At 50.2% G+C, this 15723-nt stretch overlaps 1 protein-coding gene across 1 annotated transcript in view; it reads left to right on the top strand.

Moving 5' to 3' along the window:
- Nucleotides 1-15723, top strand: part of brox (BRO1 domain and CAAX motif containing) — a 73920-nt gene that overhangs the window by 39685 nt on the left and 18512 nt on the right. The window contains exons 8-10 of the mRNA XM_072500264.1: nucleotides 7554-7639; nucleotides 8332-8413; nucleotides 10161-10311. Coding sequence (XP_072356365.1) covers nucleotides 7554-7639; nucleotides 8332-8413; nucleotides 10161-10311 — 319 coding nt within the window. The remainder of the gene's footprint in view (nucleotides 1-7553; nucleotides 7640-8331; nucleotides 8414-10160; nucleotides 10312-15723) is intronic.

Here is a 15723-nt window from a genome sequence, read left to right as displayed (position 1 = left end):
ACTCAACACTAAGGGCAATTTTGGACACTAAGGGCAATTTATCATGGCCAATCCACCTAACCTGCACATCTTTGGACTGTGGGAGGAAACCGGAGCACCCGGAGGAAACCCACGCACACACTGGGAGGATGTGCAGATTCCGCACAGACAGTGACCCAAGCCGGAATAGAACCTGGGACCCTGGAGCTGTGAAGCAATTGTGCTGTCCACAATGCTACCGTGCTGCACTTAAGAACAAATTCATCTACACTATATCATTCTACCGTAATCCATGTACCTATCCAATAATTGAAGGACCCTAATGTTTCCGACTCCACTACTTCCACAGGCAGTGCATTCCATGCCCCCACTACTCTCTAGGTAAAGAACCTACCTCTGACATCTCCCCTATATCTTCCACCTTTCACCTTAAATTTATGTCCCCTTGTAATGGTTTGTTCCGCCCGGGGAAAAAGTCTCTGACTGTCTACTCTATCTATTCCCCTGATCATCTTATAAACCTCTATCAAGTCGCCCTTCATCCTTCTTCGTTCTAATGAGAAAAGGCCTAGCACACCTAAATGAGTTTAGTCACCTGTTCCTCATCCATTCATGGGATGTGGGTATCACTGGCTGAGCCAGCATTTATTGCCCATCCTTAATTACCCTGAAACCCAGCGGCTTGCGAGGTCATTTCAGAGGGCAGTCAACCGCATTGCTGTGGACCTGGAGCCAGGGGAACACAGCAGATTTCCTTCCCCAAAGGAATGGTCTTTACGACAATTACAACTTTTAATTCCAGATTTTTATTGAATTCAAATTCCATCATCTACATTGGTGAGATTCAAACCTGGGTCCCCGGGTCGTCACCCTGGGTCTCTGGATTGTTAGTCCAGTGACAGCACCGCTATGCCCCTGCCTGCCTTTGTATGCCTGCAGTATGACGCTGGGCTAATTCTACCTACTGTATCCTGGGGGGGGGATTGAGATTTTTTATACATAGAAACATACATAGAAAATAGAAGAAGGAGGAGGCCTTTCATTATGATGTGGCTGATCATTAAATTCAATACCCTGATCCTGTCTCCCCTCTTTTCCACCCACCCCCTTATCCCTTCAGCCCCAAGAGCTATATCTAATTCCTTCTTGAAATTGCACAACATTTTGGCCTCAACTACTTTCTGTGGTAGTGAATTCCACAGATTCACCTCTCTCTGGGTGAAGAAATTTCTCCTCACTGTCCTAAAAGGTTTACCCCTTGTCCTCAAACTATGACCCCTAGTTCTGGACTCCCCCACCATCGGGAACATTCTTTCCGAATCTACCCTGTCTAATCCTGTTAGAATTTTATTTGTTTCTGTGAGACCCCCTCTCACTTCTCTAAATTCCAATGAATATAATCCAAACTGACTTAGTCTCTCCTCATATGACAGTCCCACCATCTCCGGAATCAGCCTGGTAAACCTTCGCTGCGCTCCCTCCATAGCAAAAACATCCTTCCTCAGATAAGGACACCAAAACGGCACACACTACTCCAGGTGTGGCCTCACAAATGCCCAATACAATTGTAGTAAAACATCCCTATTCCGGGGCAGCACGGTGGCGCAGTGGGTTAGCACTGCGGCCTCACTGCGCTGAGGTCCCAGGTTCGATCCTGGCTCTGGGTCACAGTCCATGTGGAGTTTGCACATTCTCCCCGTGTCTGCGTGGGTCTCACCCCCACAACCCAAAGATGTGCAGGGTAGGTGGATTGGCCATGCTAAATTGCCTCTTAATTGGAAAAAATGGATTGGGCACTCTAAATTTATTTTTTTAAAACATCCCTATTCCTATTCTCAAATCCTCTCGCTATGAAGGCCAACATACCATTTGCTTCCTTTACTGCCTGCGTGCTTACTTTCAGCAACTGATACACGAGGACACCAAGGTCTCACTGAGTATCCACCTTAATTTACACCCATTCAAATAATAATCTGCCTTTCTATTTTTGCTGCCACCATAGTGGATAACCTGAGATTCATTCAAATTATATTGCATCTGCCATTCATTGGCCCACTCATTCAGCCTGTCCAAATCCCGCTGAAGGATCTCTGCATCCTCCTCACAGCTCACCCTCCCACCCAACTTTGTATCATCTCCAAATTTGGAGATAATACGTTTTGTTTCCTCGTCCAAATCATTGATGTATAATATGAACAGTTGGGGTCCTAGCACAGATCCCTGCGGTACCCCACTAGTCACTGCCTGCCAATCAGAAGAAGACCCATTATTCCAACGTTTTGCTTTCTGTCTGCTAACCAGAACAACAAAGAACAAAGAAATGTACAGCACAGGAACAGGCCCTTCGGCCCTCCAAGCCCGTGCCGACCATGCTGCCCGACTAAACTACAATCTTCTACACTTCCTGGGTCCGTATTCCTCTATTCCCATCCTATTCATGTACTTGTCAAGATGCCCCTTAAATGTCACTATCGTCCCTGCTTCCACCACCTCCCTCGGATAGCGAGTTCCAGGCACCCACTACCCTCTGCGTAAAAAAACTTGCCTCGTACATCTACTCTAAACCTTGCCCCTCTCACCTTAAACCGATGCCCCCTAGTAATTGACCCCTCTACCCTGGGGAAAAGCCTCTGACTATCCACTCTGTCTATGCCCCTCATAATTTTGTAGACCTCTATCAGGTCTCCCCTCAACGTCCTTCGTTCCAGTGAGAATAAACCGAGTTTATTCAACCGCTCCTCCTAGCTAATGCCCTCCATACCAGGCAACATTCTTGTAAATCTCTTCTGCACCCTCTCTAAAGCCTCCACATCCTTCTGGTAGTGTGGCAACCAGAATTGAACACTATACTCCAAGTGTGGCCTAACTAAGGTTCTATACAGCTGCAACATGACTTGCCAATTCTTATACTCAGTGCCCCAGCCAATGAAGGCAAGCATGCCGTATGCCTTCTTGACTACCTTCTCCACCTGTGTTGCCCCTTTCAATGACCTGTGGACCTGTACTCCTAGATCTCTTTGACTTTCAATACTCTTGACGGTTCTAGCATTCACTGTATATTCCCTACCTGCATTAGACCTTCCAAAATGCATTACCTCACATTTGTCCGGATTAAACTCCATCTGCCATCTCTCCGCCCAAGTCTCCAAACAATCTAAATCCTGCTGTATCCTCTGACGGTCCTCATCGCTATCCGCAATTCCACCAACCTTTGTGTCGTCTGCAAACTTACTAATCAGACCAGTTACATTTTCCTCCAAATCATTTATATATACTACAAAGAGCAAAGGTCCCAGCACTGATTCCTGTGGAACACCACTGGTCACAGCCCTCCAATTAGAAAAGCATCCTTCCATTGCTACTCTCTGCCTTCTATGACCTAGCCAGTTCTGTATCCACCTTGCCACCCTGATCCCGTGTGACTTCACCTTTTGTACTAGTCTACCATGAGGGACCTTGTCAAAGGCCTTACTGAAGTCCATATAGACAACATCCACTGCCCTACCTGCATCAATCATCTTAGTGACCTCCTCGAAAAACTCTATCAAGTTAGTGAGACACGACCTCCCCTTCACAAAACAATGCTGCCTCTCACTAATACGTCCATTTGCTTCCAAATGGGAGTAGATCCTGTCTCGGAGAATTCTCTCCAGTAATTTCCCTACCACTGAAGTAAGGCTCACCGGCCTGTAGTTCCCTGGATTATCCTTGCTACCCTTCTTAAACAGAGGAACAACATTGGCTATTCTCCTGTCCTCCGGGACATCCCCTGAAGACAGTGAGGATCCAAAGATTTCTGTCAAGGCCTCAGCAATTTCCTCTCCAGCCTCCTTCAGTATTCTGGGGTAGATCCCATCAGGCCCTGGGGACTTATCTACCTTAATATTTTTTAAGACACCCAACACCTCGTCTTTTTGGATCTCAATGTGACCCAGGCTATCTACACACCCTTCTCCAGACTCAACATCTACCAATTTCTTCTCTTTGGTGAATACTGATGCAAAGTATTCATTTAGTACCTCGCCCATTTCCTCTGGCTCCACACATAGATTCCCTTGCCTATCCTTCAGTGGGCCAACCCTTTCCCTGGCTACCCTCTTGCTTTTTATGTACGTGTAAAAAGCCTTGGGATTTTCCTTAACCCGATTTGCCAATGACTTTTCGTGACCCCTACTAGCCCTCCTGACTCCTTGCTTAAGTTCCTTCCTACTTTCCTTATATTCCACGCAGGCTTTGTCTGTTCCCAGCCTTTTAGCCCTGACAAATGCCTCCTTTTTCTTTTTGACGAGGCCTACAATATCTCTCGTCATCCAAGGTTCCCAAAAATTGCCGTATTTATCCTTCTTCCTCACAGGAACATGCCGGTCCTGAATTCCTTTCAACTGACACTTGAAAGCCTCCCACATGTCAGATGTTGATTTGCCCTCAAACATCCGCCCCCAATCTATGTTCTTCAGTTCCCACCTAATATTGTTATAATTAGCCTTCCCCCAATTTAGCACATTCATCCTCTGACCACTCTTATTCTTGACCACCAGTACTTTAAAACTTACTGAATTGTGGTCACTGTTACCGAAATGCTCCCCTACTGAAACATCTACCACCTGGCCGGGCTCATTCCCCAATACCAGGTCCGGTACCGCCCCTTCCCCAGTTGGACTGTCTACATATTGTTTTAAGAAGCCCTCCTGGATGCTCCTTACAAACTCCGCCCCGTCTAAGCCCCTGGCACTAAGTGAGTCCCAGTCAATATTGGGGAAGTTGAAGTCTCCCATCACCACAACCCTGTTGTTTTTACTCTTTTCCAAAATCTGTCTACCTATCTGCTCCTCTATCTCCCGCTGGCTGTTGGGAGGCCTGTAGTAAACCCCCAACATTGTGACTGCGCCCTTCTTATTCCTGATCTCTACCCATATAGCCTCACTGCCCTCTGAGGTGCCCTCCCGCAGTACAGCTGTGATATTCTCCCGAACCAGTAGCGCAACTCCGCCTCCCCTTTTACATCCCCCTCTATCCTGCCTGAAACATCTAAATCCTGGAACGTTTAACTGCCAGTCCTGCCCTTCCCTCAACCAGGTCTCTGTAATGGCAACAACATCATAGTTCCAAGTACTAATCCAAGCTCTAAGTTCTTCTGCCTTACCTGTAATACTTCTTGCATTAAAACATTTGCACTTCAGGCCACCAGACCCGCTGTGTTCAGCAACTTCTCCCTGTCTGCTCTGCCTCAGAGCCCCACTGGCCCTATTCCCTAGTTCTCCCTCAATGCTCTCACCTTCTGACCTATTGCTCCCATGCCCACCCCCGTGCCATACTAGTTTAAACCCTCCCGTGTGACACTAGCAAACCTCGTGGCCAGGATATTTATGCCTCTCCGGTTTAGATGCAACCCGTCCTTCTTATACAGGTCGCACCTGCCCCGGAAGAGCTCCCAGTGGTCCAGATAATGGAAACCCTCCCTCCTACACCAGCTGTTTAGCCACGTGTTTAGCTGCTCTATCTTCCTATTTCTAGCCTCACTGGCACGTGGCACAGGGAGTAATCCCGAGATTACAACCCTAGAGGTCCTGTCTTTTAACTTTCTGCCTAGCTCCCTGAACTCCTGCTGCAGGACCTCATGCCCCTTCCTGCCTATGTCGTTAGTACCAATATGTACAACGACCTCTGCCTGTTTGCCCCCCCCCCCCCCCTTCAGGATGCCCTCTACCCATTCGGAGACATCCTGGACCCTGGCACCAGGGAGGCAACATACCATCCTGGAGCCTCTTTCACGTCCACAGAAGCGCCTATCTGTGCCCCTGACTATAGAGTCCCCTATTACTATTGCTCTTCTGCGCTTTGACCCTCCCTTCTGAACATCAGAGCCAGCCGTGGTGCCACTGCTCTGGCTGCTGCTGTTTTCCCCTGATAGGCTATCCCCCCCGACAGTATCCAAAGGGGTATACCTGTTCGAGAGGGGGACAACCACAGGGGATTCCTGCACTGACTGCCTGCCCTTTCTGGTCACCCATTTCTCTGCCTGCACCTTGGGTGTGACCACATTTACATAACTGTGATCTATGACGCTTTCCGCCACCTGCATGGTAGCCTTGTGGATAGCACAATTGCTTCACAGCTCCAGGGTCCCAGGTTCGATTCCCGGCTTGGGTCACTGTCTGTGCGGAGTCTGCACATCCTCCCCGTGTGTGCGTGGGTTTCCTCCGGGTGCTCCGGTTTCCTCCCACAGTCCAAAGATGTGCGGGTTAGGTGGATTGGTCATGATAAATTGCCCTTAGTGTCCAAAATTGCCCTTAGTGTTGGGTGGGGTTACTGGGTTATGGGGATAGGGTGGAGGTGCTGAACTTGGGTAGGGTGCTCTTTCCAAGAGCCGGTGCAGACTCGATGGGCCGAATGGCCTCCTTCTGCACTGTAAATTCTATAAGTTAAGTGCATCCAATTGCTGCTCCAACCGAACCATGCGGTCTGTGAGAAGCTCCAGTTGGGTGCACTTTCTGCAGATGAAGCCATCCGGGACGCTGGAAGCCTCCCGGACCTGCCACATCTCTCAGTCAGAGCACTGCACGCCTCTAACTGACATTGCGTCAATTAATTAAAATTAAAATTAAAAAAAAAAAAAACATTTTAAATATTTTTTTAAATTTCAAAGTTACTGTTAACTATCTGTTTCCTAGCACTAGATTTCTAATAGAAATGCGAAAGCTAAATATAGTACTCTCCGATCTCTGGTTTAGATACCCCTCTAAATTATAATTAAGTAATTATGTTTAATTAGTTACCAATGCTTAATTTTTTTAATTTAGTGTAGATTCCCAACCAGCCACTCAGGCCACAGCTTTTCTGATGTCACTTCAGTTTCCCCCCGACACACACAATTTGAAAAAGGTATAAAAGTAAAAATGAGTAAAAATCACTTACTTACCTTCTGAGTGTCTTAGATGTTCTCAGGTTCTCTCCCTGACAGAGACTTCTCCTCCACCTCCGAACCTTGACCTGCACAATGCTAATAATATAATATAATAATATAATATGGCACTTACCTCACACCAATGGGTCTTATTATTAGGTTGGAGGAGGTGGGCGGGTGGGAGACACTACACGTGTAGTGTCTCGGGTTTCCTCTCCACCAGAATTTATTGGTTGGGGGGGGGTGTCTTCCCAGAACTCCGCGGGTCGAAAAAAATAAAACAGAAAAGTGTTTTTTTAAAAGGATAAACTTACCTCCCAGAAATCACTTGCGCACCGCTCCCGCTGAAATCGACTTTCTATCCATTTCAAAACACTACCCACAATCCCATGTGCTTTAACTTTACATATTAATCTGCTATGTGAGACCTTGTCGAAAGCCTTCTGAAAGTCTAAATAAACCACATTCACCAGGTCTCTCGTAGCCCACTCGCTGAAACCCCACTGAGATCAGCTCATGTGGTACAGATTAAAGATTGAATCTGGCACCTCCATGATCTCCGCAGCTCTGCTACTCACTGGATAAACCTGCTGAACCCTCACTGAAATAGGCAGGGCTTTCACTGAATTTGTTTGAAGATGGTGCCTTACATCTGATCATCTTTCTTCAGATCACACTCTTACCACCTTGGATCCAATCTATACAGCAAAATGGAGGAAGTATTTACAGCTCAAAAACTCCTTCTACCTGGCTTATGTAAGTGTTAAACCTGCAAGTTCAAACACAAGGTTGCTAATTTTCTGATGCTGTCGTGTTCAGTGCCAGCTCATTAAATCCCTGGAATGCGGAATTGGACATGATGGTCTGAGAAGAGTAGCACTTTCTTGCAGATTTTATTTCCCTGCCTAAGTAGACTGTTATTGAAGGCTCTGTTGGATGAGAAGAAATGTGTGTGAGACTGATTCACTTAACAGTAATGTAATGTTCACCACTGGTGCAGACTGCATAGTAGGATTGACAACCATGAGAAACCGGGGGCCACTGTGATGGACAGGATAGTTCTATTGTTCCTGAAGTGGCCATTAATGGCCTTTTTCCTGTGTTTGTTTCTGCATAATCTGAGCTACAGTTTGTATATTTGCAGGCTGCAGCCTGTCTGTGTCAAGCTTGGCCAAATTTCCCATCACTCTTTGCGGGTGGCCATTTTAAACGGCCACAGGATCTTGTAGGAGGTTTGCTTGTGGTAACCTGCTGTACTTGGGGAGAGGCGGGATGTGTAGCAGTGATGGGGGTAGCAGGCGGAGTACTCAACATCATCAATCAGTGGAGAGAGCACCCCCTCAAGGGTTTGGTACTTGCCAACATAAAACAATCTGGTCATTTTTAAGAGGTGTCGAGCAGTATGTGGATTTTACATCAAGTCAGTATTGCATATTTATTATTTACAGGCATACTGTTACCATGGCCAGACCCTGCTGGCCAGTGACAAATGTGGAGAAGCCATCCGATCGCTACAAGAAGCAGAGAAGTGTGAGTATAAAGAAGGGATCATTATTAACTCCATAGGGATTGTGTCTGGTACTCTGGACTGGAATGAACCTAGGCTCATCCAAAAGTCATATTGCACCTTTTCAGGTCAACACTCACAGCTGGATAGACATCCTTCATGCATACTGACCGTGGGTACGGTGCCTGTTTCATGGAATCGGTTTTGTGTGTGAATAGAGCTGAAACGATAAATGTAACATCTGCCCAGTGGGGGCTAATTCAGGATTGGCTCTGAAATGATCTTTGGGCTCTAGAACTTATCCCAAATTCTGCTGACCTGATTGGCTGCTTCCCCCACCATGGGTAGAATCCTGGGGAGGGGGTTTACTGGGATACTGCAGATATTGTGTGGTGCACAGCCAGGCTTCAACCAGACTAAGACTGTCAGAACCCTGTGGCTCTCCCAGGAGATCAACCCCTCCAGGCCTGTGTTGTGTGTGCATCAAAGAATGAAGTAACTGAAAAGCCCCGCGTCGCCACACTCCGGCGCCTGTCCGGGTACATGGGAGGGAGAATTCGGAATGTCCAATTCACCTAACAAGCACTTGTGGGAGGAAATCGGAGCGCCCGGAGGAAATCCACACAGACACCGGGAGAACGTGCAGACTCCACACAGACAGTGACCCTAGTCGAGAATCGAACCTGGAACCCTGGAGCTGTGAGGCAACAGTGCTAACCACTATGCTACCGTGCTGCCATCACTGAATCCCCTACTATCAACACCCTGGATTGGACTAGCCATATAAATACTGTGGCTGCAAGAGCAGGACAAAGGCTAGGAATTCTCCAGAAGTAATTCAATTCTTGCGTCCTCCAAGCCTGTCCACCGACAAGACACAAATCAGGAGTGTAATGTAATACTCCCCACTTGCCTGGATGAGTGCAGCTCCAACAATACTCAAGTAGCTTAACACCATCCAGGACAAAGCAGCCCACTTGAATGGCACCCCATCCACAAATATTCACTTCCTCCACCACCCAGGCAGCAGTGTGTACCGTCTACAAGATGCACTGCAAGAACTCCAGGCTCCTTCGGCAACACCATCCAAACTTGTCACCTCTACCACCTGGAAGGACAAAGGCAGCAAATGCATGGGACCACCACCCCCTATAAGTTCACCTCCAAGCCACTCACCATCCTGACTTGGAATTGTCTCTGTTCCTTCCAAAATCCTGGAACTGGAAAACCACAGGGCCTGCAGTGATTCAGGAAAACGGGTCGCCACCACCTTCTCGAGGGCAATTAGGAATTGACAAATGCTGGCCGAGTCGGCCACACCCACATGCCATGAATAAATAAAAAAGCAGTCAAGGCCAGATTGATGTGAGATGAGTTCGGATAGCTTCAATCCAGTCCCATGTCGACATGGGGCCCATTTCTCTGGAAGCCCATTTGCAATCAGACTATGAGGGCTCACGGTAAATAGAAGCATGTCACGATAAGACCTGTTCTGCTGATGCAGAGCTTTCCTCTCCTGTATCTAACCTGGAGGTGCTTCAAGTTATCTGACTATCCGAAGTGTGGAAGATTTCCGTTCTCAGCATCGACCTGACTCACCACAGTAGATCTAAACTTCACACAGTCCTCATTCTGCCAGCCAATTATTTCACTGTTGTTATCGAGGTAGAAGGTATTTGCCAGGTTTTCTACCTTTACCCAACTGTGAGTAGCACATTAAAGTTTGGTGTGTAGTTTCCTCCACCATCCTTTTGCTTTTCATTCCTGCAGATTATTCCAAGGCAGAAGCTCTGTGCAAGGAATATGGTCAAACAAAGGGAGCTGGGTCTACAGCCAAGCCATCCGAGCATGTGTTCTTCAGGAAGTTGGGGTCCTATATCAGAAACACCTTGGAAAAGTGTCAGAGAGAGAACGGGTTCATGTGAGTTTCTTTTTAAATGCCAACCTAGTCAGTGAATATAGTTCATTACCAGTTGCCATGGGATTATACAACTGAGTGACTTTGCTGGGTCACTTGCAGGGTAGTTATGAGTCTACCACATTAATGCTGAACAGGAGTCACAAGGATCCTGTCCCCAAAGAATATTACTGGACATTAACTGGGGGGGGGGGGGGGGCTGTTTTCTTCAAGTTTTTCCATTTGTTTAAGAACTTTGCACTGTTAATTGTAAGGCTATTTCTTTGATCTTTAAATGGTTAATTCTGTGTTTAAACTAAAGTTTGTTTTAACATAAAAGATATCTAATGGTCAGAGTTATCACTCCCTGGGTGAAGTATCCTTTCCTTGCAGATTTACAAATTTAAAAAGATTGTTTGGGATTCTTGTCCCGTATCCGAACAAGTGTTGGGGTCTGGTCCGGTATCGTACCAAGTGTTGGGGTCTGGTCCGGTATCGTACCAAGTGTTGGGGTCTGGTCCGGTATCGTACCAAGTGTTGGGGTCTGGTCCGGTATCGTACCAAGTGTTGGGGTCTGGTCCGGTATCGTACCAAGTGTTGGGGTCTGGTCCGGTATCGTACCAAGTGTTGGGGTCTGGTCCGGTATCGTACCAAGTGTTGGGGTCTGATCCGGTGTCCTAACAAGTGTTGGGGTCTGGTCCGGTATCGTACCAAGTGTTGGGGTCTGGTCCGGTATCGTACCAAGTGTTGGTGTCTGGTCCGGTATCGTACCAAGTGTTGGGGTCTGGTCCGGTATCGTACCAAGTGTTGGGGTCTGGTCCGGTATCGTACCAAGTGTTGGGGTCTGGTCCGGTATCGTACCAAGTGTTGGGGTCTGGTCCGGTATCGTACCAAGTGTTGGGGTCCGGTCCGGTATCGTACCAAGTGTTGGGGTCCGGTCCGGTATCGTACCAAGTGTTGGGGTCCGGTCCGGTATCGTACCAAGTGTTGGGGTCTGGTCCGGTATCGTACCAAGTGTTGGGGTCTGGTCCGGTATCGTACCAAGTGTTGGGGTCTGGTCCGGTATCGTACCAAGTGTTGGGGTCTGGCCCAGTGCCCTAACAAGGGCTGGGGTCTGGCCCAGTGCCCTAACAAGGGCTGGGGTCTGGCCCAGTGCCCTAACAAGGGCTGGGGTCTGGACCAGTGCCCTAACAAGGACTGGGGTCTGGCCCAGTGCCCTAACAAGGGCTGGGGTCTGGCCCAGTGCCCTAACAAGGGCTGGGGTCTGGCCCAGTGCCCTAACAAGTGTTTTAAAAATATATATTTTTATTAAGGTTGTGCAGAATTTTTTTAAAAATACGTTTATTTAACATTTCAACAATTTTCAACCAAACACTCCAGGAAGAAAGAAAAACAATATTGTACATAGGAAACCAAACAAGGCTACATTAACCCTATTTAACCAATAAATACAAAACTGAGGAAAATGTCCCCTTTTAACAAAAACATAAACCAAACCCCCCCCACCCCACCCCCCGGGTTGCTGCTGTTTCGACCCCCATCTAGCGTTCCGCGAGAGTCTAGGAACGGTTGCCACTGCCTGGAGAACCCCTGCACAGACCCTCGCAAGGCAAACTTTATCCTCTCCAACTTAATGAACCCTGCCATGTCATTGATCCAAGCTTCCACGCTCGGGGGGCTTTGCATCTTTCCACATTAGTAGGATCCTCCGCTGGGCTACCAGGGACGCAAAGGCCAGAACTCCGGCCTGTTTCAGCTCCTGCACTCCCGGCTCGTCCGATACCCCAAATAGTGCTATTCCCTAGCTTAGCTTGACCCGGGTGTTCACAACTTTGGACATAGCCCTCGTAAAGCCTCTCCAGAACCCATCCAGCGCCGGGCACGTCCAGAACATATGGCCGTGATTCGCTGGGCTCCCCGAACATCTCTCACATCTGTCCTCCACCCCAAAAAACCTACTCCTCTTTGCCCATCATATGCGCCCTATGTACTACTTTGAACTGTATTAGACTGAGCCTGGCGCATGAGGAGGAGGAATTGACCCTGCCCGGGGCATCAGCCCACAGACCCTCATCCAGCTCCTCCCCGAGCTCCTCCTCCCACTTGCCCTTCAACTCCTCCACCGAGGCCTCCTCCGCTTCCTGCAGCTCCTGATAAATCGCCGAGACCATGCCTTCTCCAACCCATACACCCAAAATCACCCTGTCCTGAATCCTTCGTGCTGGAAGTAGCGAAAATTCCCTCATTTGCCGTCTCTCAAACGCCCTCACTTGCATATATCTAAAAGCGTTTCCGGGAGACAACCCAAGTTTCGCCTCCAGCGCCCCCAGGCTAGCAAAAGTCCTATCTATAAACAGGTCCCCTATCCTTTTAATTCCTGCCCGATGCCAACTTAGGAACCCCCCATCCATCCTGCCCGGCACAAACCTATGATTATCCCGCATCGGGGACCAAATTGAGGCTTCCACCTCACTCCTATGTCGCCTCCACTGCCCCCAGATCTTCAATGTCGCCGCCACCACCGGGCTCGTGGTGTACCTCGTCGGCGGTAGCGGCAACGGTGCCATCACCAGCGCCCCAAGCTAGTACCCACACGACGCCGCCTCTAGCCTCTTCCACGCCCCCCCCCCCCTCTCCCTCCATTACCCATTTACGGATCATCGCCACTTTAGCTGCCCAATAATAGCCCCACAGATTTGGCAGTGCCAGCCCGCCCCTGTCCCGACTGCGCTCCAAAAACACCCTCTTCACCCTCGGGGTCTTGCTCGCCCATACAAACCCCATAATACCCCCGCTTAAAAAAAGCCTTGGGGATTAGGATGGGCAGGCACTGGAACACGAACAAGAACCTCGGGAGGACCGTCATCTTGACCGACTGCACCCTACCCGCCAGGGAAAGTGGCAACACATCCCATCTCCTAACGTCTTCCACCATCTGGTCCACCAACCGTGTCAAATTAAGCTTACGCAGGGCCCCCCAGCTCCTAGCTACCTGGATACCCAGGTATCGAAAACTCCTCTCCGCCCTCTTCAACGGCAGCTCCTCTAGCCCCCTTTCCTGGCCCCCCGCCTGCACTACAAAGAACTCACTCTTCCCCACGTTGAGCTTGTAGCCCGAGAAGTCCCCAAACTCCCTAAGGATCCGCATGACCTCCGCCATCCCCTCCACTGGATCTGCAATATACAACAATAGGTCATCAGCATACAACGGCACCCGGTGTTCCTCCCCTCCACGGACCAACCCCCTCCAGTTCCTAGACTCCCTTAATGCCATGGCCAGTGGCTCAATTGCCAGCGCGAACAGCAAAGGGGACGGGGGACACCCCTGTCTCGTCCCCCGGTACAATCTGAAACCTTCCGATCTCCGCCGGTTCGTAGACACGCTCGCCACTGGGGCCCTGTATAACAACCTGACCCACCCTATGAACCCTTCCCCGAACCCAAACCTGCTAAGCACTTCCCATAGGTACTCCCACTCCACCCGATCAAAGGCTTTCTCCGCGGCCATAGCCGCCACCACCTCCGCTTCCCCTCCCACTGAGGGCATCATAATCACATTCAGGATCCTCCGCACATTCGCTTTTAACTGTCTGCCCTTCACAAACCCTGTCTGGCCCTCATGTATCACTCCCGGGACACAATCCTCAATCCTCGTAGCGAGGACCTTCGCCAGCAACTTGCCATCTACGTTAAGGAGTGAGATCGGCCTATACGAACCACACTGCAGTGGGTCCTTGTCCTGCTTGAGAGTCAGCGAGATCAGCGCCCGAGACATTGTTGGGGCAGAGTCCCTTCCTCCCTCGCCTCATTGAAGGTTCTCCCCAGCAACGGGCCCAACAGATCCACGTACTTCCCATAAAATTCAACCGGGAACCCATCCGGTCCTGGGGCCTTGCCTGCCTGCATGCTCCCCAATCCCTTAACCAGCTCCTCCAGCCCCATCGGGGCCCCCAGGCCAGCCACCTGCTCTTCCTCCACCCTCGGGAACCTCAGTTGATCTAAGAACCGCCGCATCCCCCCCCCCCCCCCCCCCCTTTCCGGGGCCTCTAACTTGTCCACGCCCCCAGAGAAATCCCTAAATACCTCATTTATTTTAACCGCACTTCGCACCATATTTCCCCCCCCCCCCCCCCATCCCTGATTCCTCCAACCTCCCTCGCCGCCTCCCTCTTACGTAGCTGATGCGCCAGCATCCGACGCGCCTTCTCCCCATACTCATACACTGCCCCCTGCATTTTCCTCCACTGAGCCTCTGCTTTCCCCATGGTCAATAAATCAAATTCTGTTTGGAGGTTCCGTCGCTCCCTCAGCAGCCCCTCTTCGGGGGCCTCTGCATAGCTCCTGTCCACCCTTACTATCTCCCCCACCAACCTCTCCCCGTGCCCCAGCCCCGACTCTCCCTTTTACCTCCAGCTCCCCTTCGATCAGTACAGCAGCAACCCAGTTTCCACCCCCCTCCCCGCCCCACAGCTAGACCACCGTCTAGCCCTCCCCCCTGCTCGCCCCATTGTACTCCCGTAAGTCAGCTGACTCCTGACCCTGGTCGCTCCCGCCTTTGCCAACGGCCCCCCCGTGTGGAATCCCCCCCCGGGCTGATGTAAGCACCCCGCCCCCCCTTCCTCAGCGCAGGAAAAAGCCGAGTTTTCCACCTGGGCTGGCCCCGCCCCCTATGGTGCGGCTCCTTTCTCCTACAACCTCACCCCAGTCCCCCATGGCCCCCTGCCGCCCCCCCCCCCCCCCCCCCCCCCCTCGTGCACGGGGACTGGCAAAACAGTACCGATGCCCACAGACCCACAAAACCCACATATCACATCCACTCACCCCTTTCCACTCTCCAGCTTTCCCACACAAAAACGAAAAAACAAACCCAACCCCACATCAAACCCTTAGTTCGAGTCCAACTTCTCGTTTTGTATAAAGGTCCACGCCTCATCCGGCGTATCAAAATAATGGTGGCGATCTTGAAAAGTGACCCACAGTCGCGCTGGCTGCAACAGCCCGAACTTCACCCCCTTTCGGTGGAGCACGGCCTTGGCCCGGTTGAATCCAGCCCTCTTCTTAGCCAGCCCTGCACTCCAGCCTTGATGAATACGGATCTCCGTAGTCTCCCACCTGCTGCTCCGTTCCTCCTTCGCCCATCTCAGGATGCACTCCCTGTCCATGAAGCAGTGAAACCTCACCACTACAGCCCTTGGCGGCTCATTGGTTTTAGACCTCCTTGCCAGGACTCTGTGAGCCCCATCCAACTCCAAGAGCCGCGGGTAGGCTCCTGCGCCCATTAACGTGTCCAGCATTGTGGCTACATATGCCCCCACGTCGGACCCCTCCACCCCTTCAGGGAGACCCAGAATCCGGAGATTCTTCCTCCTCGACCTATTCTCCAGGTCCTCGAACTTTTCCTGCCACATCTTGTGCAGCACCTTGTGCGCCTCCACT

Source organism: Scyliorhinus torazame, chromosome 4, assembly GCF_047496885.1.
Source record: "Scyliorhinus torazame isolate Kashiwa2021f chromosome 4, sScyTor2.1, whole genome shotgun sequence".
NCBI classification, from domain to species: Eukaryota; Metazoa; Chordata; class Chondrichthyes; order Carcharhiniformes; family Scyliorhinidae; genus Scyliorhinus; species Scyliorhinus torazame.
The sequence above is the reverse complement of the archived record's forward strand: the minus strand, read 5'-3'. Positions and strand labels throughout refer to the sequence as shown.